The 24,094-nt window shown below is 43.4% G+C and overlaps 1 protein-coding gene across 2 annotated transcripts; it reads left to right on the plus strand.

Moving 5' to 3' along the window:
- nhej1 (nonhomologous end-joining factor 1) lies at positions 1 to 23,546 on the plus strand. Of its 2 annotated transcripts, XM_078165540.1 has the most exons (9): positions 1 to 146; positions 1,336 to 1,477; positions 1,833 to 2,040; positions 2,122 to 2,343; positions 3,897 to 4,035; positions 5,981 to 6,039; positions 22,692 to 22,869; positions 22,995 to 23,083; positions 23,164 to 23,546. In XM_078165540.1, exons 3-9 carry the CDS (start codon positions 1,855 to 1,857, stop codon positions 23,239 to 23,241), a joined length of 951 nt encoding a protein of 316 aa, XP_078021666.1. In that variant the 5' UTR covers positions 1 to 146; positions 1,336 to 1,477; positions 1,833 to 1,854; the 3' UTR covers positions 23,242 to 23,546. The 2 variants fall into 2 exon arrangements, with proteins under 2 accessions (XP_078021666.1, XP_033471837.1); XM_033615946.2 differs by lacking the exon at positions 1,336 to 1,477 and having other exon boundaries at positions 49 to 146.
- Positions 23,547 to 24,094: the final 548 nt, after the last annotated feature.

Genomic DNA, 24,094 nt, shown 5'->3' on the forward strand with positions numbered 1-24,094 from the left:
AAACGTAATTTTGACCAGAAGTGCCTAAACGTGTGCGTGCCACTGAAAGCGGAACCTTTGAAAGACGCCGTTGTTTGACGTCGGAGTATGAATCCCGAACTATCAACAGGAACCGGCGGAGGAGCAGCACCTCCTGGTGCAAACTGGTAGTTTTTAAGTACTAATTCACTTGTTGTCGTACATTAATGTGTCTCCGGGTGTGTTAGAAGCTGCTGCGGTTGATTTATCACCGAGCTACATTTAATTACTTTCGAAAAACAAACACGTAATCAGCTAACTTCCCCCGCGGGGTTCTTTTGCCTTGATTAGCTCGCAAAACTGGCAACAGGAAGTTGACGTTTTTGCACAAGATTTGGCAGTATGTGTTATACAGATGGTCGCCGAATTGAAGATTAACACATACAAAAGCAGTTAGGTTAAATTCATAAGCCATAACAGACGTACATTTTCATATAAGGAAGCAATCTTTAAAATGTAGACGTTCGTATATTGGGTTTGGTGTGATGCGCGTTTTTTTTGCTTTGCAAAACTGGCATTTTAACAATAAATCTTAATACATGTGTTATTGAAATGATGGCCGAATTGAAGATTAACACATACAAAGGCAGTTAGGTTAAATACATAAGCCATATCGTGCCTATATTTTCATATAAGGAAGCAATCTTTACAATGTAGACATTCGTATATTGAGTTTGGTGTGATGTGCAGGCTTCTTGCTGTGCAAAACTGGCATTTTAGCAATAAACTTTGCTTTCTGTGTTATTGAAATGATGGCCGAATTGAAGAGTAGCTCATACAAAAACAGTCACAGCTTAAAGTCATTAGCTGTAACTCATCTATATTAATTTATAAGCAAGGATTTTTTAAAATTCCGTTTCTGTAAATGGAGATTGGCTTCACTGTTTGCCTCAAAGCTCTAACCTGAGACTGCAATGTAAAAAGTGTGTATTTTTGCATTACGTATTGCTTATTATACTCATGCCGAATTAAGCACTAGCTGCTAACGATGTAGACACTGTTTGAAAAAAGTCGGTATGTCAAAGAATGTGTGCTGGGAAATGAGGGAAGTCTTAAATTCAGAGATTTGTGAATGGAGTTTGGCGCGACGCTCTCTGCACACAGGCGAGAGCGGAGCGTGTCAGGACAACATCCTCCTGATAAGCTTCTAACCGCTGGCATCTGTGCCCAGCTCTGCGTGGCTGTATACTGCAGTCATAAAGTTACTGATTTGGTATTTTTGCGATTTCCAAATTGGCATGAGTCAACCTCTGAAACGTGCCCTGCGCTTCAAATGGCGACTGACGAGAAATACCTCGTTTTATTCCCCGAAAACAGTCCCATTACAGGTCAGAAGAGAGGAGCCGGTAACCCGCCGCGGTCTGCCCTCCTGCAAGGTGGTGATTATGCGGCCGGGACGGCGTCTGTAGCCCGGCTTTAACAGATCTCGGGCCAGGCTTTGGGGGCGCATTCCTTGGAGGTGAGTGATTGAGAGAAGAGGTTTGATAAAAAAGAAAAGTACACCGTATTGTTTGGGGGTGTGTGGGTGTTCAGTGGGATCCACTTCCAGGAACATTTCCACAACATCCAGCAGCTTCCACCTGGGTAACCTGTAAAAGTAGTGAAAATATGAATGGGATTTGGCGTGGGGTCTGTTAATGGGAAAGAAAATGCTTGGGCTGCACCTTTAATGTCGCTGACGTCACTCCTAATGAAACATACAGTATCGTGCACAAACAGGAGTCATTGTAAAATAATAAAGTTTACATTGAAGTGCACTGGAATGCATTCTGGGAGTTGTAGTAGACTGGACTGATGAGCTTTTCTTTTGTCAGGTTGTTTTGTTTCTAGACCGTGATGGAGCCCCGAGGAGCCCCCGCCGCCGACCTCCTGCAGCGGCCCTGGCTTCCTGTGAGCATCAGCGGCTGCCAGCTCCTCGCCAAGAGCTGGTTTGGGGACACGGCGTACCACATCCTGCTGACAGACATTCACTGTGTGTGGGAGGAGAGCATGGACTCAGCAGCCATTCAGAAGAGAGCGCAGGTACGCACGACTCAAAATGATTCGTCGTTCATTTATCGCCAGTTTAAGTTTCATGAATGATTCGTGTTTTCTTCCCACCAGGAGCTGAACCGACGGTTGCGAGCGCCGGTCAAAGCTTTCTTCTCCCACCTGTGCGAGGTGGTTCAGCCCTGTCTGGCAGGAAGTGACGGGGGACCCGACGGCGACGCCCAGATCTCCCTGACGCGTCAGGAGGACGGAAACGTCAGCATGAAGCTGAAGAGTGAGCTGGCGGGGCTGCCCTTCTACTGGGAGTTCCACTGCACCCCCGCCCCCGTCACAGTGGTACGCTCCACATTTAACATATCCTTTCAGGTTGTCCATCCGTCTGTCTGTGCGTCCCGCTCTTGTGAACGTGATACCTCAACAGCTCCTTCAGGGAATTTCTTCAAATTTGGCACAGACTTCCCCTTGAACTCAGCAATGAGCTGATTAGAATTTGATTTATCTGAGATTTTGGTGGTTGTAGGTCAAAGGTCAAGGTCACTGTGACCTCATCTGTCTTTTTCCCGTGAACCTGATATCTTAAGAACACCTTGAGGAGATTTTTTTATAAATTTGGCACAACTGTCCAGTTAGATTCAAGGATGAACTGATTCGATTTTGTTGGTCAAAGGTCAAGGTCACTGTGACCGTACATACTGAGGGAATTTCTTAAGATTTGGCACAAACGTCCACTTGAACTGAAGGATAAACTGATTTGATTTTGATGGTCAAAGGTCACTGTGACCTCGTCTGTCTCATTCTTGTGAAAGCGACATCTCAAGAACTCAAAGAAGAACTCAAGAAAGGAAATGTCCTCAAATTTGGCACAAATGTCCCCTTGAACTCAGCAATGAACTGATTACAGTGGTGATTCGATTTGAGGTCAAGGTCACTTTGATTTTGAGTCTGTCTTATTCTCATGGAAGTGTTATCTCAGCAGAGCCTTGAGGGAGTGTCTTCAAATTCGGCACAAACATATGGTTGGACTCAAGGATGAGCTAATTAGATTTTGATGGTCAAAGGTCAAGGTTACTGTGGCCTTGCATTTGTCTCACTCTTGTGAAGGTGATATCTGAAGAACATATTGAGGGAATTTCTTCAAATTCGGCACAAACATCTGCTTGGACTCAACAATGAACTGATTAGAATTTTGTTGAGATTAGATCTTCTGTGATCGTAGGTCAAAGGCCAAGGTCACTGTGACCTTGCATCTGCCTCACTCTTGTGAACGTGATATCTGAAGTACACCTTGTGGAAATTTCCTCAAATTTGGCATGAACGTTTCCTTTCACTTAGCCATGAATTGATTAGAATTTGGTGGTTACATTACAAAAGTTGAATGACTTCATTAATTAGGGTTTCTTCTAACAGTTTAAAGAATTCTTTACTCTAAAAAAAACCTCCAAATTTTGCGAGAAACATTTAAATATCTGTCATTTTTAACACAAATTAAAAGTTTAACAGAGAATATTGATTATCAGGTGAAACAGCTCTCTAGCCTCCAAATACATTAACCCTGATGTTTTATCAGCTTTGAGGATGATTTCTGGGAACATCTGAGGAAAACTACTTTATTACATTAAATAAATGGTACATTAGTCACTGACTTTTTGATTTTACGAGGTAAAGAATTTGATTTGCTGAATTCCAGTTCAAACAAAATGCTTTAAAAAGTGATAAAAAAGAAAGAAAACGATTCAAACAACAAGAGTTAAAAAGTAGCACAAAATTAAAACCTGACATCTATGTAATACAGGAAATTAAATCTGCAAAGGGTTTATAATAAGTCACGTAAACATGGTGAGTTCAAACTGCAGTCTTTTCCTCTGACAGTTTCATGTGTGTGTTTTCAGGCGTGTGTCCAGCTGGTGCGCCCCCTGCTGGTGATGAGCCACCTGCTGCAGCGACAGGTGGAGCAGCTCGGAGGTCTGCTGGGGAGGAAGGACGCAGAGATCCAGGACTACAGGGAGAACGGGGCCACGCTCAGCAGAGGTACACACACACACACACACACACACACACGTGCGCGCATTTTATTTAACCTTTATTTTACCAGGAGTCCTGAAAGCAGAAAAAAATCACAGGCATTAAAAATGATCTGATGTGTTTTTCTGCGACGATCTTCGAATACTTTATTTATTTTTTTTCTTTCTCCGTGCTGGGGATAGTCGTGGCTGGAGGCCGGGTTGTTCATCTGTCCATTCGTGCTCATGTTTGTCCTGTTTTTGTAATGTCTCAAGAATGCCGTGAGGGAATTTCTTCAAATTTGGCACAAATGTGCACCTGGACTCAAGGATGAAATGATTAGATTTTGGTGGTCAAAGGTCATGATGAACTCGTCTGTCTCATTCTCATGGACACATTATCTCAAAAACGCCTTGAGGGCTTTTATTTTCCAAATTTGGCACAAACGTTTACTCGGACTCAGTCATGAACTGTTTAGATTTTATGGGTCAGAAGTCAGCGGCCAAGGTTGTTGTGACCTCGTCTGTCTCATTCTGATGGACACATTATCTCAAAAACGCCTTGAGAAATATTTTTGTCAAATTTGGCACAAACGTTTACTTAGATTTTAAAGGTCATAGGTCAAAGGCCAAGGTTGTTGTGACCTTGTCTGTCTCATTCTCATGGACACATTATCTCAAAAACGCCTTGAGGAATATTTTTGTCAAATTTGGCACAAACATTTACTTAGATTTTAAAGGTCATAGGTCAAAGGCCAAGGTTGTTGTGACCTTGTCTGTCTCATTCTCATGGACACATTATCTCAAAAACGCCTTGAGGAATATTTTTTGTTAAATTTGGCACAAACGTTAACTTGGATTTTAAGGGTCATAGGTCAAAGGCCAAGGTTGTTGTGACCTTGTCTGTCTCATTCTCATGGACACATTATCTCAAAACGCCTTGAGGAATATTTTTTGTTAAGTTTGGCACAAATGTTAACTTGGATTTTAAGGGTCATAGGTCAAAGGCCAAGGTTGTTGTGACCTCGTCTGTCTCATTCTCATGGACACATTATCTCAAAAACGCCTTGAGGAATATTTTTTGTTAAATTTGGCACAAACGTTTACTTAGATTTTAAGGGTCATAGGTCAAAGGCCAAGGTCATTGTGACCTCATCTCTCTCATTCTCTTGAACATGGTAGCTCAAGAACGACTGGAGAAAATTACTTAAAATTTGGCACAAAAGTTTCATCTGCCTCAAGGATGGACTGATTAGAGTTTGGTGGTAAAAGTTCAAGGTCACTATGACCTTGCATCCATCTCATCCTTGTGAACGCAGTATCTCAAGAACACTTTGAGAGAATTTCTTCGAATCTTGCACAAACATTCACTTTGAGTTACAGATGAACTCATTAGATTTCGGTGGTCAAAGGTCACTGTGACCTTACAAAAGATGTTTTTGGCCCGAACTTAAGAATTGACATGACAAAATTTCACACAAATTTCTAATGGGACAGAATGATGAAATGATGAGAGGTAGTCCATCCTATTCTTGGGAACTTTTTATCTCAAGAACGCATCAGGGGAATTTCTTCAGATTTGGCACAATCGTTCACTTGAACTTAACAATGAACTGATTAGAATTTGGTAGTCATAGGTCAAAGGTCACTGTGACCCTGTCAGTTGCATTCTCATGAACGTGATATTTCAAAAACACCTTTAGGGTGTGTTTTTTTTTAAATTTGGCACAAAGGTTTACTTTGAGTCAAGGATGAACTCATTAGAAGAAGACTTAGTTTTCCTCTCATGCCTCCAAGATGAACGTAGAAACAAAAACACGTTTGTGTCTTTCTCATCCGTTTCATGAACTCGTGACCTCTCGGATTTATTTTGGGGCTCCTGACCACCAGCTGTGGGGCCACATGGAGGGAGTGGAAGGGTTAATGTTTTATCATATGCTAAATAATCCAAATGTGTGTGTGTTTGAACCCAGAGCGGCTGCAGACGGACGTCTTCGAGGAGCAAACCTACAGAGAGGGCTTCATGTCAAAGGTCAGTGACACACACACTCACACACACACACACATGCACTGCGGCCCCTGCAGCTGGTTGTTAAGGCCTGTTTTTACCGTCCTCTCTGCGCTCCGTTCCTGATCGTTAACCGGCTGTGGCGAGCGCAGCTGAAACCACATGATAAAACACTGCGGCCGCTGGAGCAGCCGGCGCTGTCTCCGCCTGAAACACGAGCCGCCGTGACACGCTCTCAGTTCAAGTGGCCGTGCATTACCATCAGCCAATCAGAGGCAGACGAGGTTTTACATTGAAAGTGTTTACTGTGTGTTCATGTGTAGAATTTCTCATCTGTTAATTGTTGACCTCAGTGTGTGTGTGTGTGTGTGTGTGTGTGTCTGTGATGACTCGTTTCAGATCCACCTGTGGAATGTTCAGTGTGTATCTACGTGCTCCTTTCCTGTCTGTTTTTACATTTTTATCTATTTGCTGCTCAGTTTTGTTTCAGTTTCACTGTTTTGCTTTTTTTTTAAATGTAGTTTCATTCAATTTTTTTGATGTAATCATTTTTTTAGGATTTCACCGTGGCACAACACAGAAAACAAAGACAGTAAGCAGTTGTGGGCAAAGTTTTTAGGTCTTTAACTTAAGTAAAATTTGCAGAATTATGTTCTAAAAGTACCAAAAATAAAAGTACTCATCGTGCAGAATAGCCTGTTTTAGCTATATTAATAGCTCATGTGTGCTTTGCTTGTTTCTCTGGTAGCTTAAGATCCAGATGTTCAGGAGGTTTTTACAAGGTCTCTTCCTCTCCGAAACGAATGAATCCAGTGATTTAAATTGGTGAAAACACTGAATAAAGCAGTTTCATGTTAAAATTCAGTGTTTCTCCAATGTGGTGCTGCACAGCAAGGACTGAAGCTGGGCTGACGCAAATGCCTGCTCTGCTTGTTTCTCTGATAACTTAAGATCCAGATGTTCAGGAGGTTTTTACAAGGAGCTGAATTATCCACAGAGGTCTCTTCGTCTCCAAAACAAACTGATCCGATGATTTAAATTGATAAAAACAGTGAATAAAGCAGTTTTATGTTAAAAATCAGTGTTTCGCCAATGCTGTTTGGCACAGCAAGGGACTGAAGCTGGGCTGACGCTAACGTTTGGTCTGCTTGTTTCTCTGATAACTTCAGATCCAGATGTTCAGGAGGTTAATACAGGCAGCCGAATTATCCACAAAGGTCTCTTCTTCTTCGAAACAAACAGACCCAAAGATTAAAACCAATAAAAACACTGAATTAAGAAGTTTCATGTTAGAAATCAGTGTTTTTCCAGTGTAGTTCTGGATGGCAGGGGACTGAAATCGAACGTTTGCTCAGCTTGTTTCTCGGATAACTTCAGATACTGGATATAAACAGATCTACAATCAGATTTTTAGCCTAAGGTCGGGAAAAGATTCAAGAATCATAGTAATAATGTTAATTACTATTATCAAAATGTGTTATTATGTGTCCTGTCCTGTGACTTTTCTGTGCACAGGTCATTCATAAAAAAGACAAAAAAATGTATTTATTGTGCCTCTGACTGTTTGTTTCTTTTTGCCGTGGTATCAAGTATCATTTTTTTTCATACTAGCACTGTATCAAAGTCTAAAATTGTGGTATGGTGACGACATTATCTTCTTAAATTAACATCTTGACTTGCTCGTTACAATCAGCCCACTGTAGGGAACAGGTTTACTGTGTGATTTACTGCAGTGTTACTGATCTATTGTGAGACCTCTCCAGAAATGTTAAACCTAAAATTAACCGAACCTCTGACGCCTTTTGTTCTTCAGCCTCCTCTGCAGAAAGAGACACATTGTTTAAAACATGTCAGCTTTGACGTGAAGGTCATGGAGGTTTTAAAGGTGAAGATCAGAGGGAAATTTTCCACCGAGTCATAAGTCACGGTTTGTTTGTCGCGTCACTTGGTGGTTTTCAGACAGGAAGCCGATGGTGTTTGTCTAAAAGGACACACCAGGAAAGGATCTCATTTTTAGGTGGTGGAAGGCATCCAGCTCAGGTACGGCGAGTCATGGAAAGTTACATCCAGGTCACAGTGGCGGCTCTGTTTCCTGCTTGCTTGGTGATCACATCGGTGGAGCAGGAAGGCGAGCGGACACTCAGAGACCACAGAAGAAGAAGAAGTGGATCAAAGTCTTCTTCCTCGTGGCAAATTCCACCGGGCTGCGACGAGGCCGCCTCCAGACCAAAGTCCAAACTGAAATAAAAACCCGTCTGGGAAAAATGTCGGCGGGACGCGTCAAAGGGAGACACACTGGATGGGCTGCTCCGTGTGTGTGTGTGTGTGTGTGAATCAGAGTAAATCAGGTGAAGGCGTTTGGCGTGTGTGTGTAGTATTTATCTATCAGGGTCGGGCTTTTGCATGCTCCTGTTTGTGTTTGCCGTCTGTCCATCCAGCGACTTGTGTTTGTGCCTACGTCTGTGTCCGTCTCCATGGCGACGCTCACCATGAAGGCCTTCGTGCTGATCATTTTAACAGATCATAATTAGGTTTTTTGGGGGGGTTTTAACAGAGTCGAAAACACGGCAATTTTGCACGATCGTCAGTCGCCAGACGTATTTTTGAATGACATGTATTGGTCGCACAGATGTGTTTTAAGTGTCACTTAATGGCACTTTTCGTGGCACTATCCTGGCAGGAAACACACCAGTGTTCATGTCTGCATTTTGCAGTCGGTCTGCAGTGTTTACTCCGGTGTGACTTTCGAGTTCTGCTCTTGTTTTGAGAACGTGAGACAGCAGTTATAGTCACATGTGAATCCACTGAGCTTGAAGTCCAGGCGTCACAGGTTGACGGCACCCTGCACAGTTCAGTTGGTTTTCGCAGGAAACATCTCGGCACTACCTCGGCAGGAAATGCAGCAACGTCCAGTGCCATGAAAAGCGGTTGAACGACGATCTTTGGACGAAGACACAGCTAATTCCAGCTTGAGATGAAACTGGACGAAGAGGATCAAAATGGATCGGGCACACTCTTCGAAAACCAATGTCAAACATCGCCAGATGGGCTCTGTCGTGGAATCCTCGGGGGAAGAGAAAGAGAGGTCGGGCAAGAAACACCTGGTGAAGGGATCTGCAGGAAGACACCAAGAAGACGGGATACACCTAGTCACAGGTAGAAAAGAATGCCAGCGATCGGGTACTCTGGAGGTCCCTTGTCAACAGCCCATACCCCAAAAGGGTTTAAGGCATAAGTAAGTTTCATGGCACTATTCTGGTGGAAATTGCACAAATGTCTTGGTAAAACCATTCCAGCAAGAAACACCACGATGTCTCTGTAAAAAACAGCCACTTTCTCGGCGGGAAAGGTACTAAGGTCTTGGAAAAAATGGTTGCTTCACGCAGGAAACGTAGCAATATCTCAGTTAAAAATAAGCCGTTTTTCGTGGCACTGTTGTGGCAGAAAACACGCTCATGTCTCAGTAAAAACAGTTGCTTTTTGCAGGAAACGTAGCAATATCTCAGTAAAAACAACCTCTTTTCTTGGAACTGTTGCAGCAAGAAACGTAGTGACGTTGCAGTAAAAAACGGACGCTTTTTGTGACAGTATCTTGGCAGGGAAGACAGTGATGTCTCTGTAATAAACGACCGCTTTTCGTGGCACTGTTGTGGCAGAAAACACGCTAATTTCTCAGTAAAAACAGTTGCTTTTTGCAGGAAATGTAGCAATATCTCAGTAAAAACAACCTCTTTTCTTGGAACTGTTGCAGCAAGAAACGTAGTGACGTTGCAGTAAAAAACGGACGCTTTTTGTGACAGTATCTTGGCAGGGAACAGAGTGACTTGTTGCGAGGAAACACCTGTTTGGTGAGTTAAAGTCAGTTGGAAATGCAGCAGTGACTTGCTGTTTCTGGGTCACTATCAGTGGTCCCCTGCTTGGCAGCGTCTCACCCAGGTGTCACATATTAGAAACGTTGATGCGACACATAAAAACTGTAACATCTCCAGCGTTTACAGAAAAGTAAAATACCAACATTTTCTCCTGTGCTCTTTTTCCCTTCGTGAACTTCTCTGACATTTACTCAGTTATTTACGTTCCTGCTGCCAACAGAGACAAATATCCTCAAAAATCTTCTGGCCTCATCACCCCCCCCTCCCCGCTTTCACCATTTCCACCAGTGTGTTTGGATGTGTGTGTGTGCTTGCGCCATTCGTGGCCTCCCGTTTCCCACACCAAGGGGAGTGAAGGGCAGAGGGACAGTGAAGGAGAGCCGATGATGACAGGAGCAGGAGCTTTTATTTTTCTCCTGCAGCTTTCCATGAAAGCCCCTCCCCAGCCCGCCACCACACAAACACCCCACCCAGCTCAGGTCAACATTTACATGGGTGGAATTAGCATGCGCTTCCCACTGATACACACACACACACACACACACACACACACTTGGATTTAAGTTGGGCACCGGCTAAAGCTGGTCATGAAAAAAAGAAAAGTTCAAATCCTTTTAGGATCACATCAGCTTCCCTTAGGACCTAAATTTGGAGTGTGTGTGTGTGTGTGTGTGTGTGTGTGGTGGCAGCAGCTCATGACCTGACAGAGGGGAGTGTCTGCTTGTCCACACAGAGCGGGCTGTGACGCATGCTTTTGGTTTTTCGGAGCTGAGTGTTGGTGTGTGTGTGTCACTGAGGCTGTTTTTTTTTCTTTATGTCTACATGCATGAGTGTGTATGTGTGTGTGTCATGGTGACGCATGCTCCGCAGCACTCGCAGCGCGTCGTGCAGCAGCGTCACAGTTGTCAGCCCCTGGATTGAATTGTCACCGCTTGGGAACGTCGCCCGCTTCCTGTTCCACGAGACGGCGGCTTCACAGCTCCACGGCAACCAACCGCGCAGCAGTTTTAACGACATCTGACAATTAGTGGCGTCCTCTGACCAGAACACCTCACTGGAGCTGCACAGGATCACATAATTGAGCCAAAATGTTGCCTTCCTGCGTTGTTGGCTTCCAAATTTGGCGTTCCTCACTCCAAATTTCCTGCTTTCCTTTGTAAATGAAAGGTTTTCCCGGTCAGGTTTTGTGTCGAGTGAGTGTAAAACTGCTTAAAAACAAAATGAGAATCAATAAGAAAACTATTTTCTTCTTCTCAGCCCAGAGATGTGAAGTTTTCCGTCTGCATTTTAAAGAGCCTGTAATAATTATGTGCTCAGACGAGTTAAGAAATTATCCCTAAATGCTACTTGGCTCCCCACGTGACGCTGGCACAGCGGGAGGAGTCAAATCCTAATATCTGTTTGCTTCAACCAGAAGCTCTAAGTTAAGAGCAGGGCAGGAAACATCCTCCGACCACAGAGGCTGATGGATTCCAAAATACACACTTTGACTTAAAGCAGCCAAACGTGACTGAAAGAATGAAGACAAGCTGCAGATATCGATCGCTCTAATGGCTGCTGAAGATGGAGAGTCCAAAAGTAAATAAACTACCCAATTCCAGAAAAAAATGTTGGCATTGTGCAAAACACGCATCGAAAATCGAAAACACCTAAACACCCACATTTATAGCTTAAAAAGCTGGGGAAAACCTACAGACAGGTCACTAGTAAACTGCTGGAAAAACACCCACGTTTGAAGCCTAAAATTCAACAGAAGTTTTGGCTTAAAACACCAGGTTTTGGGGGCACAATACCTGCTGGACAAAAAGCAGCAATGTCTCAGCAAAAACGCCTTTCATGCCACTATACCTGCTGGAAAAACACAGACAGGTCACTACCAAACATCTACATTTGGAGCCTAAAAAGCAGATGGAAACACACAGACGGGTCGCTACTAAACTGCTTTAAAAACACAAATGGGTCACTGCACAACACCCACGTTAGGAGCCTTAAAATTTGGAGAAAACATATAGACAGGTTGCTACTAAACAGCTGGAAAAACACAGAACAGTGGAGCCTACAAAGCCGATGGAAGCACACTGACAGGCCACTACAAAACACCTACATTTGTAGGCTATAAAGCTGATAGAACCACAGCAACAGGTTGCTGCAAACAGAATATTAGGTTTGAAACCTAATATGACAATGGAAACTAAGATAACTCGCTAAAAAAAATAGAAACACACCAACTGGTTGCTACCAAGCCACTTGATAAACACAGATAGGTTGCTACAAAACATTTATATTGGAGTCTAAAAAGCCAGTGAAAACACACAGAGGGTTTGCTGCTAAACCACTGGAAAAACAAGCTACAAAAAAACTCATGTTTAAAGCCTCAAATTCAGTACAAACACACAAACAGGTGGTTACAAAACACCCATGTTTAAAACCTAAAATTCAATAGAAACACACCAGTGTGTTGCCACAAAACACCCATGTTTGGAGCCTAAAATTTGATAGAAACACCAACAGGTGGCTACAAAACACCCACGTTTGGAGCCTAAAAAGCTGATAGATACACACCAACAGGTGGCTAAAAACACCCATGTTTGAAGCCTAACATTCAGTAGAAACACACTCACAGGTGGCTACAAAACACCCACTTTTGGAGCCTGAAATTTGATAGAAACACACTGACACATGGCTATGTAATACCTATGTTTGGAGCGTAAAATTTGATAGAAGCACACACACAACAGGAGGCTACAAGCAATACATTTGGAGCTTTAAAAGCGGATTGCAGCACATTAACAGGTCACTATAAAACAGTCCCATTTGGAGCCTAAAATTCGATCGAAAAATACTAACAGGTCACTACAAAACACCTATGTTTGGAACTTAAAAAGATGATATAAACAAACAGACAGCTGGCTATAAAACATTCACGTTAGGAGCTTAAAAAACAGTTTGAAACTCACAGACAGGTGGCTATAAAACACCCATGTTTGGAACCTAAAAAGCTGATATAAACAAACCGACAGATGACTACAAAACACTCACGTTAGGAGCTTGAAAAACAGTTTGAAACTCACAGACAGGTGGCTATAAAACAACCATGTTTGGAGCCTATAATTCAATAGAAACACACTGACAGGTCACTACAAAACACCCATGTTTGGAACCTAAAAAGCTGATATAAACAAACCGACAGGTGGCTACAAAAAACTCACGTTAGGAGCTTAAAAAACAGTTTGAAACTCACAGACAGGTGGCTATAAAACACCCATGTTTGGAACCTAAAAACCTGATATAAACAAACAGACAGCTGGCTATAAAACATTCACGTTAGAAGCTTAAAAAACAGTTTGAAACTCACAGGCAAGTGGCTATAAAACAACCATGTTTGGAGCCTATAATTCAATAGAAACACACTGACAGGTCACTACAAAACACCCATGTTTGGAACCTAAAAAGCTGATGTAAACAAGCCGACAGGTGACTACAGAACACTCACATTAGGAGCTTGAAAAACAGTTTGAAACTCACAGACAGGTGGCTATAAAGCACCTACATTTGGAGCTGAAAAAAAAAATCCAATATAGAGACATTAACAGGTTGCTACAAAACACCCATGTTGCAAGCCTAAAAGGCCGGTGAAAGCACATGACAAAACAACTGTTTATTTTTTAGTCTCAAACAGTGGTCTGCAGCTTGGCAGGTGTCTTGCGTAGGTGACACACCATCCACCATGGCCTCCAGTCAGCTCTTATACTTTGTCACCTGAGAAACGTTGATATGATACATATGAAATGTGCAAATGTAGTGTATCAGTGGTTTGTAGAAACGTACAATGCCAGCATTTTCATCTGATAAGCGGGCAGTGTTAAAAACCAGAAAATGAGAGAATTAGGAGGCAAGTGAAGGAGGAGAGTGGAGGAAGGTTGGACGGGTGGCCTCTTTGCTCCTCTTCTTCTTCTTCTTCTTCTCCTCAGTCAATCATTGACTGCTGCTCTCATAAACAGCAGCGAGCTGCTCTTTATCTCACATACCTGAGGAATTCAGGGCCTAGGTGGGAAGAAGGAGAGGCGAGGCTGGAGGGTGGGGGGGGGTGAATATGAACGAAATGTGCTCACATTGGTATGAAAGTGATGTTGAACTCAGAATATTCATGTTTGTCCTGAGCTGTAGAGGTAACATACTCAAATGAAGAGAAAGAAACAGTGTCGTTTTTCTCCAGTGCCATAGATACTTGGGATGCAGTTCTTCCGGACCTGACATAGCAGCACAAACACATACTGCTTTAAGAGTCGTCTCCTTTGGTCTGAATCAGGGACTGACAATGTGTTGATGCATTGGATGTGCTGAATGTGCATATTAAGGCAGTACAGGAGGAGGTGCACATTAATAATTCTCCAGGACTGTAACATGCTCATGTTTAACCCAAACAATGTGTCATGTGACTGCAGTTGCTTCACATCCAGGTCGGAACACGTTCTCACCACAAACCAACCGCACCAGAGTTCCTTTGGAACCGGACTGAGACCACCTCTTCAAGAAGGTCTCGGTCTGGTTGTTTTGCTGTGTTCACACCTGCCCCGAAGTGTGACGAGGCGCTTAGCGTCTATTCACGGGACGTCACGAAAAACGATACCTTGGTACCACAAAATTCTGAATATGTGACGGGAGTCGTTTTCCTCCAGTACTGTAGATACCACGAGGCAATTCTTGAGGACATGATGGGGCAGCAAAGGAAAACGAAGAACCTCCACCTCGACCCGTCAAAAAGAAAAGCGTTTTTTCCTAAGGTTAGCATATTTTGTATTTCTTTGCAGTGGGAACTCCGCGTATTTCAGCCAGCAGCATGATAAGGTACTTAGTGTCTGCGCTGCAAGTTATTTCAGATTGCAGAGAGTAGAAAAATGTTCAACTTCAGGTCAAAGCGCTTCAATCATCAATGTCAGTTTTTACCCAGCTGTCCAATCACAGTGGAGGAGGGGCGGGACATACAACCTTCCACAAAGACATTTACTGAACAAAATGTCAAATATTCTCTGGTTTTTAGCTTTTCTTTGAATATATCTTTCCAACCTAATTATTTTTTGGGTTTTTAACTGTTGGTCGGACGAAACAAGACGTTTAAAGACGTCACTTTGGATTCTGGAGGCGCATGATGCTGTTTCTTTTGCATTATATCAACTAAACAAACAGTGGAATCAATCATGAGCTTCACGTCGTGTTTCTGTTTGTAAGGAGTAACAAAACAGAATCATCTCCACTCCAGCAGATCTTCCTCCTCCTCCTCCTCCTCCTCCTCCATGTGCCCTCTGTCAGTTGCACACAGTTTCCACAGGGTTGTCCCCACTCTGGGTCTGTAATTAGGCCCTCTGTGGCCTGGCTGCTCCCCCCTCTTGAGCTGCTGGCCGCTGGGCCGAGCCCCAGCCTGGACCGGCCGAGTGCGGCGTCCCGCAAAGACATCATGAGACATGAGAGCAGCAACACAAAACACGGCTGCAGCACGTGAACACGCCGGGCGCCTCCTTGCAATCTGCTGTATTGTATTCCATGACACCTGACACGTGCTGCTACAGCTGAGACAGGAAGTGACGAGGAGGTGCAGAACATCAGAGCTGATGTGAGACTTGTAAGGTTGATATGTCAGCATGAAACTATAACTGTGAACATATGCTGACATTCCTTTTATTCCCAAAAACCGGCACGTTTCTGTGTTTCCTTCACAGATAATGCCACAAAAAGCGTTTTTTTTGTTTGTTTGTTTTTTTTAACTTAAACATTGCTGCATTTCCTGCCAAGATAGTGCTACAAAAGCAGTCATTTTTTACCGAGACGTTGCTGTGTTTCTGGCTGAGATAGTGCCACAAAAAGTGGTTGTTTTTGCCGAGATATCGCTGCGTTTCCTGCCAAGATAGAGCCTTAAAATACGTTTTTTTTTTTGTGTGTGTGTGTATTTGGTTGTTGTTTTTTTTTACCAAGACATCGCAGCGCTTCCTGCCAGGAAAGTACCACTAAAATAGTTGTTTTTGCTTAGATATTGCTGCGTTTCCTGCGAGATAGAGCTTTAAAATACGTTTGTTTTTTGTTTGTTTTACAAAGACATCGCAGTGCTCCCTGCCAGGAAAGTGCCACTAAAAATGATAGGTTTTTATTTCCAGATATCACTGCATTTCCTGCCAAGATAGTGCCACGAAAATGGTTGTTTTTGCTGAGATATCGCTGCGTTTCCTGCCGAGATAGAGCCGTAAAGTAAAATACTTGGTTGTTTTTTTGTTTGTTTGTTTCACCAAGACATCACAGTGCTTCCTGCCAGGAAAGCGCCACTAAAAATGGTAGTTTATTTTTTTCCAGATATTGCTGCGTTTCCTGCCAAGATTGTGCCACGAAAAATGGTTGTTTTTGCTGAGATATCGCTGCGTTTCCTGCCGAGATAGAGCCTTAAAATACGGGTTTCTTTTATGTTTGTTTGTTCGTTTTGCCAAGACATCACAGTACTTCCTGCCAGGAAAGTGCCACTAAAAATGGTAGGTTTTTTTTTTTCGAGATATTGCTGCATTTCCTGCCAAGATACTGCCACAGAAAGCTGTTGTTTTTAACCGAGACGATGCTGTGTGTCCTGCACGGATAATGCCATGAAAATCCATTGTAGAAATGATGTGAAATTTTTAAGGTTCATGCCAAAATTTTATTTTCTATTTTAATTATTTATTTGATCGTATTTTGTTGTATCAAAACAACTGATATCTGATCGTATAATGGCCGATATTCCTTCTTTGCTTTGATTTTTATCCAAAACTCTGATGTTTGAGAGTGATAAAGAAATCCAGTGTCTAAATTTCTAAAACTCCAGTGAAGAAACACCAAGTCTAAGTGATTTATTCTCAACTTTCTCTGCTCAGAAACATCCACCACTTCACAAAAACTCTAAAATCTTATTATTTTTTTACTTTAAAGACAGACCTGGGATGTCTCTTGGTTTTGTTTTAAGTCTCAGGTTGAAGAATAAGCGCTCCTTCTCACAACTCCTGTTCTCTGGACAAGCGTGCACAGATAAAATGTGACGTGTTTCTCCATATTAAAGCCAGAGTTGATGAACAGAGCCGGTGTGTGTGCCCTGCGGAGGCCACCTGAGTCGCCGTGTGTGTAACTGAGATATTATTGTGACCGTTAATGGGAGCTTTGGCTCAGATTAGCAGCTTTCTGTGTGTCATCACCCCGAAGGGAGACATGACGACAGCAGATGAGGGCAGAGGAGAGGTGAAAGGTAAATGAAGTGGAGGTGTGGATGGCGTCAGATATACTTCACCTGCCGCTGTTTGTTTGGGGTCACGCTGTGTGTGTGTGTGTGTGTGTGTGTGTGTGTGTGTGTGTGTTTCTGCTGACGACACTCGAGTGTTGTCTTGTCAGGTTAAATCATCTAATTGTTTCCTTCAGTTTGTGCGACTAAAAATACTCTGTGACTCATCTGTTGATGAGTTGTGCAGTTTTGGTCCAGTAAAGGCATGCTTCCTGTTTCTCGTGCTTTTGACCACATCATGTGGCCTTCATCAGTGGATGGAGTCGCTCAGTTGCCATGGAGATGGTTTAGTTGTCATCAATTAACCAGCTGCTTTTAAAAAGCATCTTAAGTATCTGCTCTGGGATGATATCTGGTGTTGGGTCTGTGTCGCATGTGATAACAACTCATCGTTTTCATGACAACGGAGCGGTTTGATCTTCTGGTGAACCGCAATGTGTTGCTCCAAACACCCAAGTTGTATGGCTTAATTGTTGCTGGGATAGCTGCAATGTGTTGCTTAAAACACCCAAGTTGTATGGCTCAAACGTTTCTGGGATAGCCGCAATGTGTTGCTTAAAACACCCAAGTTGTATGGCTCAAACGTTGCTGGGATAGCCACAATGTGTTGCTGAAAACACCCAAGTTATGTATGGCTCAAACGTTGCTGGGATAGCTGCAATGTGTTGCTGAAAACACCCAAGTTATGTATGGCTCAAACGTTGCTGGGATAGCTGCAATGTGTTGCTTAAAACACCCAAGTTATGTATGGCTCAAACGTTTCTGGGATAGCTGCAATGTGTTGCTTAAAACACCCAAGTTATGTATGGCTCAAACGTTGCTGGGATAGCCGCAATGTGTTGCTTAAAACACCCAAGTTATGTATGGCTCAAACGTTGCTGGGATAGCCGCAATGTGTTGCTTGAAGCACCCAAGTTATGTATGGCTCAAACGTTGCTGGGATAGCTGCAATGTGTTGCTTGAAACACCCAAGTTGTATGGCTCAAACGTTGCTGGGATAGCTGCAATGTGTTGCTTAAAACACCCAAGTTGTATGGCTCAAACGTTGCTGGGATAGCTGCAATGTGTTGCTTAAAACACCCAAGTTATGTATGGCTCAAACGTTGCTGGGATAGCTGCAATGTGTTGCTTAAAACACCCAAGTTGTATGGCTCAAACGTTGCTGGGATAGCCGCAATGTGTTGCTTGAAGCACCCAAGTTATGTATGGCTCAAACGTTGCTGGGATAGCTGCAATGTGTTGCTTGAAACACCCAAGTTGTATGGCTCAAACGTTGCTGGGATAGCCGCAATGTGTTGCTTGAAGCACCCAAGTTATGTATGGCTCATACGTTGCTGGGATAGCTGCAATGTGTTGCTTGAAACACCCAAGTTGTATGGCTCAAACGTTTGTGGGATAGCTGCAATGTGTTGCTTGAAACACCCAAGTTGTATGGCTCAAACGTTGCTGGGATAGCCACAATGTGTTGCTTGAAACACCCAAGTTGTATGGCTCAAACGTTTGTGGGATAGCTGCAATGTGTTGCTTGAAACACCCAAGTTGTATGGCTCAAACGTTGCTGGGATAGCCACAATGTGTTGCTTGAAACACCCAAGTTGTATGGCTCAAACGTTGCTGGGATAGCCACAATGTGCTGCTGAAAACACCCAGGTTTCTTGGCTCAAACGCCGCAAATGTTTTAGTAAAAAACAGAGGTTCCTTGGCTCAAATGCCACAATGCGGTGGTGAAAAGCACCCAGGTTTTGTGGCTCAAACACCACTGGCAAACACAGCAATGTTTTGGTGAAAAATACTGAAATAGGTTTGGTGGCACAAACGCTGCCTGGAAACACTGCGAAAGGTCACCTAAAAACAATCGGTGTTGTTCGTAGGTCTCTCTGAGATGTCAGCTCATTTGCATATATCGCTCGTCAATCAGCGAACTCGGAGCTGAAGTCGGAGCCTCAGCAGACGGACAGCTCAGACAGGAAGTGGAGGGATGAGGTCAGAGCTGCACCTGAGCGATCTCGTCTCAACCACGTCCTGTTCATACTGCGCACCTTCATCTCTTCACTCGTCCTCCAGCAGTGCAATCATCCAGGTTTTTTCTTTGTTCGAGGACGTGACCTCGAGTGTTTCAGGGGTTCAAACGCAAAGTGACACCTTGCTCTTGGATTCAGCGACAGGAAGCTGAGGTCACAGCGAGGAATGAGGGAGAGTAAACATGAGGTCAGCAGCAGAGAGGAGGATGAGGCAGAGCGTGAGTGTGAGACTGTCCGGCACCAGGACCCCCGCCTGAAAAACACCAGCAGCAGCAGCTCGGCTAAAATCAGAGTTGTTTACCTGCTAATAATAGAGGAACACCAACACGCCGCCCCCCGTCCTCTCAGCACCTTCCCCACACATGATGCTTTACTGTGGGGAAGGAGGCGCGGCCACCAGGTGAGCCCTCCTCCTCCTCCTCCTCCTCCTCCTCCTCGTCTCTGCCTCTTGAGGACTTTGTTCTGTTGCGAGAGCAGGGAGGAACTTTCCAGAACATTACTCAGCCCGACAAAACAGGCGAGAGGTTATTGACCTGCTGTAATCACCTCTTTATTCCTCGCCTGCCGTTTCCTTTCTGGTCGGCAGCAGCGGCGGATAACAATCGGCTCGCCGCCGTGTGCCACTTTTGTACCTTTCCTAAAATACAGGGAGGTATGGCAGCCCGTCTGTGCCAAGACAGTGATAAAAATAAAGATGAAGTCAACATTTAGACTCGCTAAATCACAATGTAGTATCTAATATTGACTTACTATCAAATAACTTTCTTTAAAAATAGATAAATAAATTTGGCACAAACATTCACTTTAAGTCATGGATGAACTGATCAGACGTGATATCTTAAGAATACCTTCAGGGAATTTCCTCAAATTAGGCACAAACGTCCACTTAAGAATGAACTGATTAGAATTTGGTGGTCAAAGGTCACTGTGACCTTGTCTGTCCCATTCTTGTGCAATATCAGCAGAACACTTTGAGGGAGTTTCCCCAAATTTGGCACAAACATCCACCTGGATTCAGGAATGAACTGATTAGAATTTGGTGGTCATAGGTCACTGTAATCTTGTATCTGTCGCATTCTCTGGCACATGACATCTTAAGAACGCCTTGAGGGAATTTTTTAAGATTTGGGACATACGTCCACTTGGACTTAATGATGAACTAATTGGAATTTGCTGGTTAAAGGTCACTGTAACTTTGTTTGTGCCATTCTTGTGAGTGTGACATCTGTAGAAGACCTTGAAGGAATTTCCCCCTAATTTGGCACTAATGTCAACTTGGACTAAAGAATGAACTGATTAGCATATGGTGGTCAAAGGTCACTGTGACCCTGTCCATTGCATTCTCATGAACGTGACATCTGAGCAACGTCTTCAAGAAATATCTGTAAATTTGGCACAAACATTTGAGTCAAGCATGACCTGATCGGAATTCAGTGTTGAAAGGTCGCTATAACCTTGTGTCCATCTCATTTTCCAGAACGTGGTATCTCAAGAACGCCTTGTGGGAATTTCTTAAGATTTGGCACAAACGTTCACATGAACTTAACGATGAAGTGAGTAGAATTTGGTGGTAAAAGATCAAAGGTCGCCGTGACCTTATCTGTCTAATTCTCATGAATGTGATATCTCAAGAACGCCTTGAGTGAATTTCTAAAGATTTGGCACAAACATTCACGTGTACTTAACAATAAACTGGTTAGAATTTGATGGTCAAAGGTCACCGTGACCCCGTTTGCTGCCTTCTCATGAATGTGCAAGAACACCTTTCGGATTGTTTTTTAAATTTGGCACAAGCATTTACTTTGTGTCAGGTATGAACTGACTAGAAGTCGGTGGTCAAAGGTCAAGGTCATTGTGACCTTGCATTCATCTAAATCTTGTGAACATCATATCTCAAGAACACCTTGAGGGAATTTCTCCAAATTTGACACAAACATTCACTTGGTCTTGAGGATGAACTGATTGGAATTTGGTGGTCAAAGGTCACTGTGACCTCGCAACCATGTTCTCAGCCATAACTCAAGAATTCATACGCTAATTATGACAAAACTTGACACAAATGTCTAACAGGATAAAATTATGAAGGTCAAAAAGTCAAAGGTCAACTTGACTGTGACATCATCATGTTTTAGGAACAGAGGGGGAGACATTTGGTCAGGTACTGAATTGGTGACACTTGAAACTGTGCTGGCTGGTGTCGATAAAACCCTAATGTTACGCAAAGAATAAGAAACGTTTGGGCCAATCAGAGGCCAGTAAGGGGGTGTGATTGGTTTGAGTCAGGGTTTTTATTTTCATCATACAGAACTTTTATTTGTTTCCTGGCTCTGATAGACCAGAGGAGGGTCTTTAAACTATCACATAAGAGCCGGATCCGACCAATTGAACTCAACTTCTCAGATCAAATAATCTGAAGTGAGCTGGCAGCCAGAGCGACGAGGGGAGGGGACGGCGGGGGGGAGTGAATAAAAAGAGAGAATAAGGTGGGCTTTCTGCTGCACATTGCTTTCTCTGTGCCCAAAGCAGAACGAAGCCTCACCAGAGCATTTACATTTATTTTTACGACATTTAAACAAACAAATAACAAAAATAAATCAATGCGAAACCTCGAAACCTGACCACAGTGTGTTTAGGAGCCCCTCTGCCCTGACAGCGAGCGGGAGACCACCAATTTCTCCCGGTCAATATTTGAGGAGCTAATTTGGAGAGTTTGTCCTCTCCATTGGGGGAAAAAAAAAGAAGAAGGATTTAGTGAATAGCGTGTGTTTTCCTACGCGTCGGCCGTGCGTTTGCATAATGTCGCAGGGGTTTACACGCAGCCTTATCTGTCAGGCTGACAGGGGTGTGTGTGTGTGTGTTTCAGTTGTTCCTGCTCTACCTGCGGTCAGCTGTGCCAATAATGCAGCTTTGATTAGAGGCTTATCGCGGCCCCGGCACACCCTGCATCACACCTCGGGCATGTGACTCCTGCAGCAGGGCCATAAAACAAACATACCCCAAACACCAAGCTGTGTGAAAAGGACACTTTCAGGCTCTCAGCTCATGCACCTGATTATTGCTTCTTATTCAGCTCTATGGAGTTATTGGATTTAAGGCTGCAGACACACGACCGTCTCAAAGGTTCAGAGGAGTGCAGGATCTACATGGTGTAACAACACGCAGAATACACGAGATCACAGTGTGATGAAACCAATTAATTAGTTATGTGATGCTTTAAAAAGGGCGTGTCACCAAAGGTTTCTGACAGAATCAGAGAGGATCGGTCAGAGTAAAGCAGGGGACGGAGAACTGTGATGGATGTTTGGGTCGTAATCTACAGTTCGTTTGTTTCCTACATGTCTGGTCGTCTGACTGCTCGTATGTTTACTCAGTTGACAGGCAGTCTAATGGTGGAAGACGTAGATTGAAGTAGTAAAGTACCTTAAAGTTATATTAAAGTACAGTACTTGAGTAAATGTCCCACCACTGATCCACTCTTCTCTCTCTTCCCGTCAGGCTCTTCCTCTGCTGTGTTCCCAACAGTCGGACGCTCTGAGCTTCAGCGCCGACCTCCAACACCTGTACGCAGCCATCGTCGCCCACGGCAACACACGGAAACGCAAACTGTCTGAGGAGCGCCCTGTTGAGGAGGAACAGCCGCCCGCCGAGGAATCACACGTCACCTCGTCTTCAGGTTTCAGTCATTGATCTTGACTTTGAGTCTCTCGGCCTCCATCTTAGAATTCAGGCTTAAAATATCACACAGAAACAAAGATATTCAGATATTCGAGTCTTTAATTGGGTGTCCTCGTCCCGCAGCTGGATCTGTCGTCAGCAGTGAAGCAGGTGAGGACCGGCAGGTGGACGCAGCTGGAGCCAAGATGGCCGACACACCCACAGTAAAACAGGTACGACAACATCAGACGGATCAAAAGAACAAAAAATAACAATAATGATAATTATCCGTCTATGTTTTTGTCCCCTCCAGTCTGTCCCGGTCAGGTCGAACCCTGCTGAGCAACCGTCTTCCAAACCAAAGAAGAAGAAAGTGGGTCTGTTCAGATGAGCCCAGGCAGTAGGGTCGCACACACCCACCACCATTCAGAACCTCACTGGGAAAAGTGCTTTTATTTAAAAATGGGTTCATCTTTAAAACTTTTTTTATTCTTAAACTTTTATTTTGAAAAGAAAAAAAAGCTTTTATAGTTTAGGACACATGAGCTGGTTTTAATTAGGGTTTAGATTAGCTGACGTAGAAGGTTTTATGGGTTAAACGTTAATTAAATCATAATAATAAATGTTTTTTTATATCTGGATTCTGTTGGATTTTAGAGGAGTCAAGCAATTTGTGAATTAAAGATGTAAATATAATTTTGATGGCTATTTTTGTCGGTTATTAATAAAATCAACTAAAATCAACTATGTCATGTTGCTGTAAATCAACTGTAGACCACACTGTGTAAATTTCAGGTAAATCAAACAATAATTGTCTGACAAGTCATACTTCCTGTTGCCAGTACGTGGAGCCTCATAAAATATCTTTAATAACTTTTTATCACAAAGTTGTCCAGATGTTTAACACCAGTTTTGAAGTCAGTCGGACTATGTCTGCACGAGGAGTTCGTTAAAATGTGAAGTGTGGAAAATGCCAAAATTGACCAGGAAATTAAAAATGGCCACCATCCTGTTGGGTGTAGCCTATTCGTCCAAGAGGCTTTTTTGGCGAAACATTGAAATCCAGAAACATGGTAACATAAATGTGTTCAGGGCGGGACTAATGTCAAACGTGAAGTTTGGTGGAGATCAGACCATTTACTCTAAAGTTATAACAATTTCGTGTTTCATGGCGAGACATCAAAATTCGATGCTCCGCAGTGGGCGGGCCCTTCGACGTGAGGTAGATCTTTTCATAATATTTG

The sequence above is a fragment of the Epinephelus lanceolatus genome, chromosome 24, assembly GCF_041903045.1.
Source record: "Epinephelus lanceolatus isolate andai-2023 chromosome 24, ASM4190304v1, whole genome shotgun sequence".
NCBI lineage: Eukaryota > Metazoa > Chordata > Actinopteri > Perciformes > Serranidae > Epinephelus > Epinephelus lanceolatus.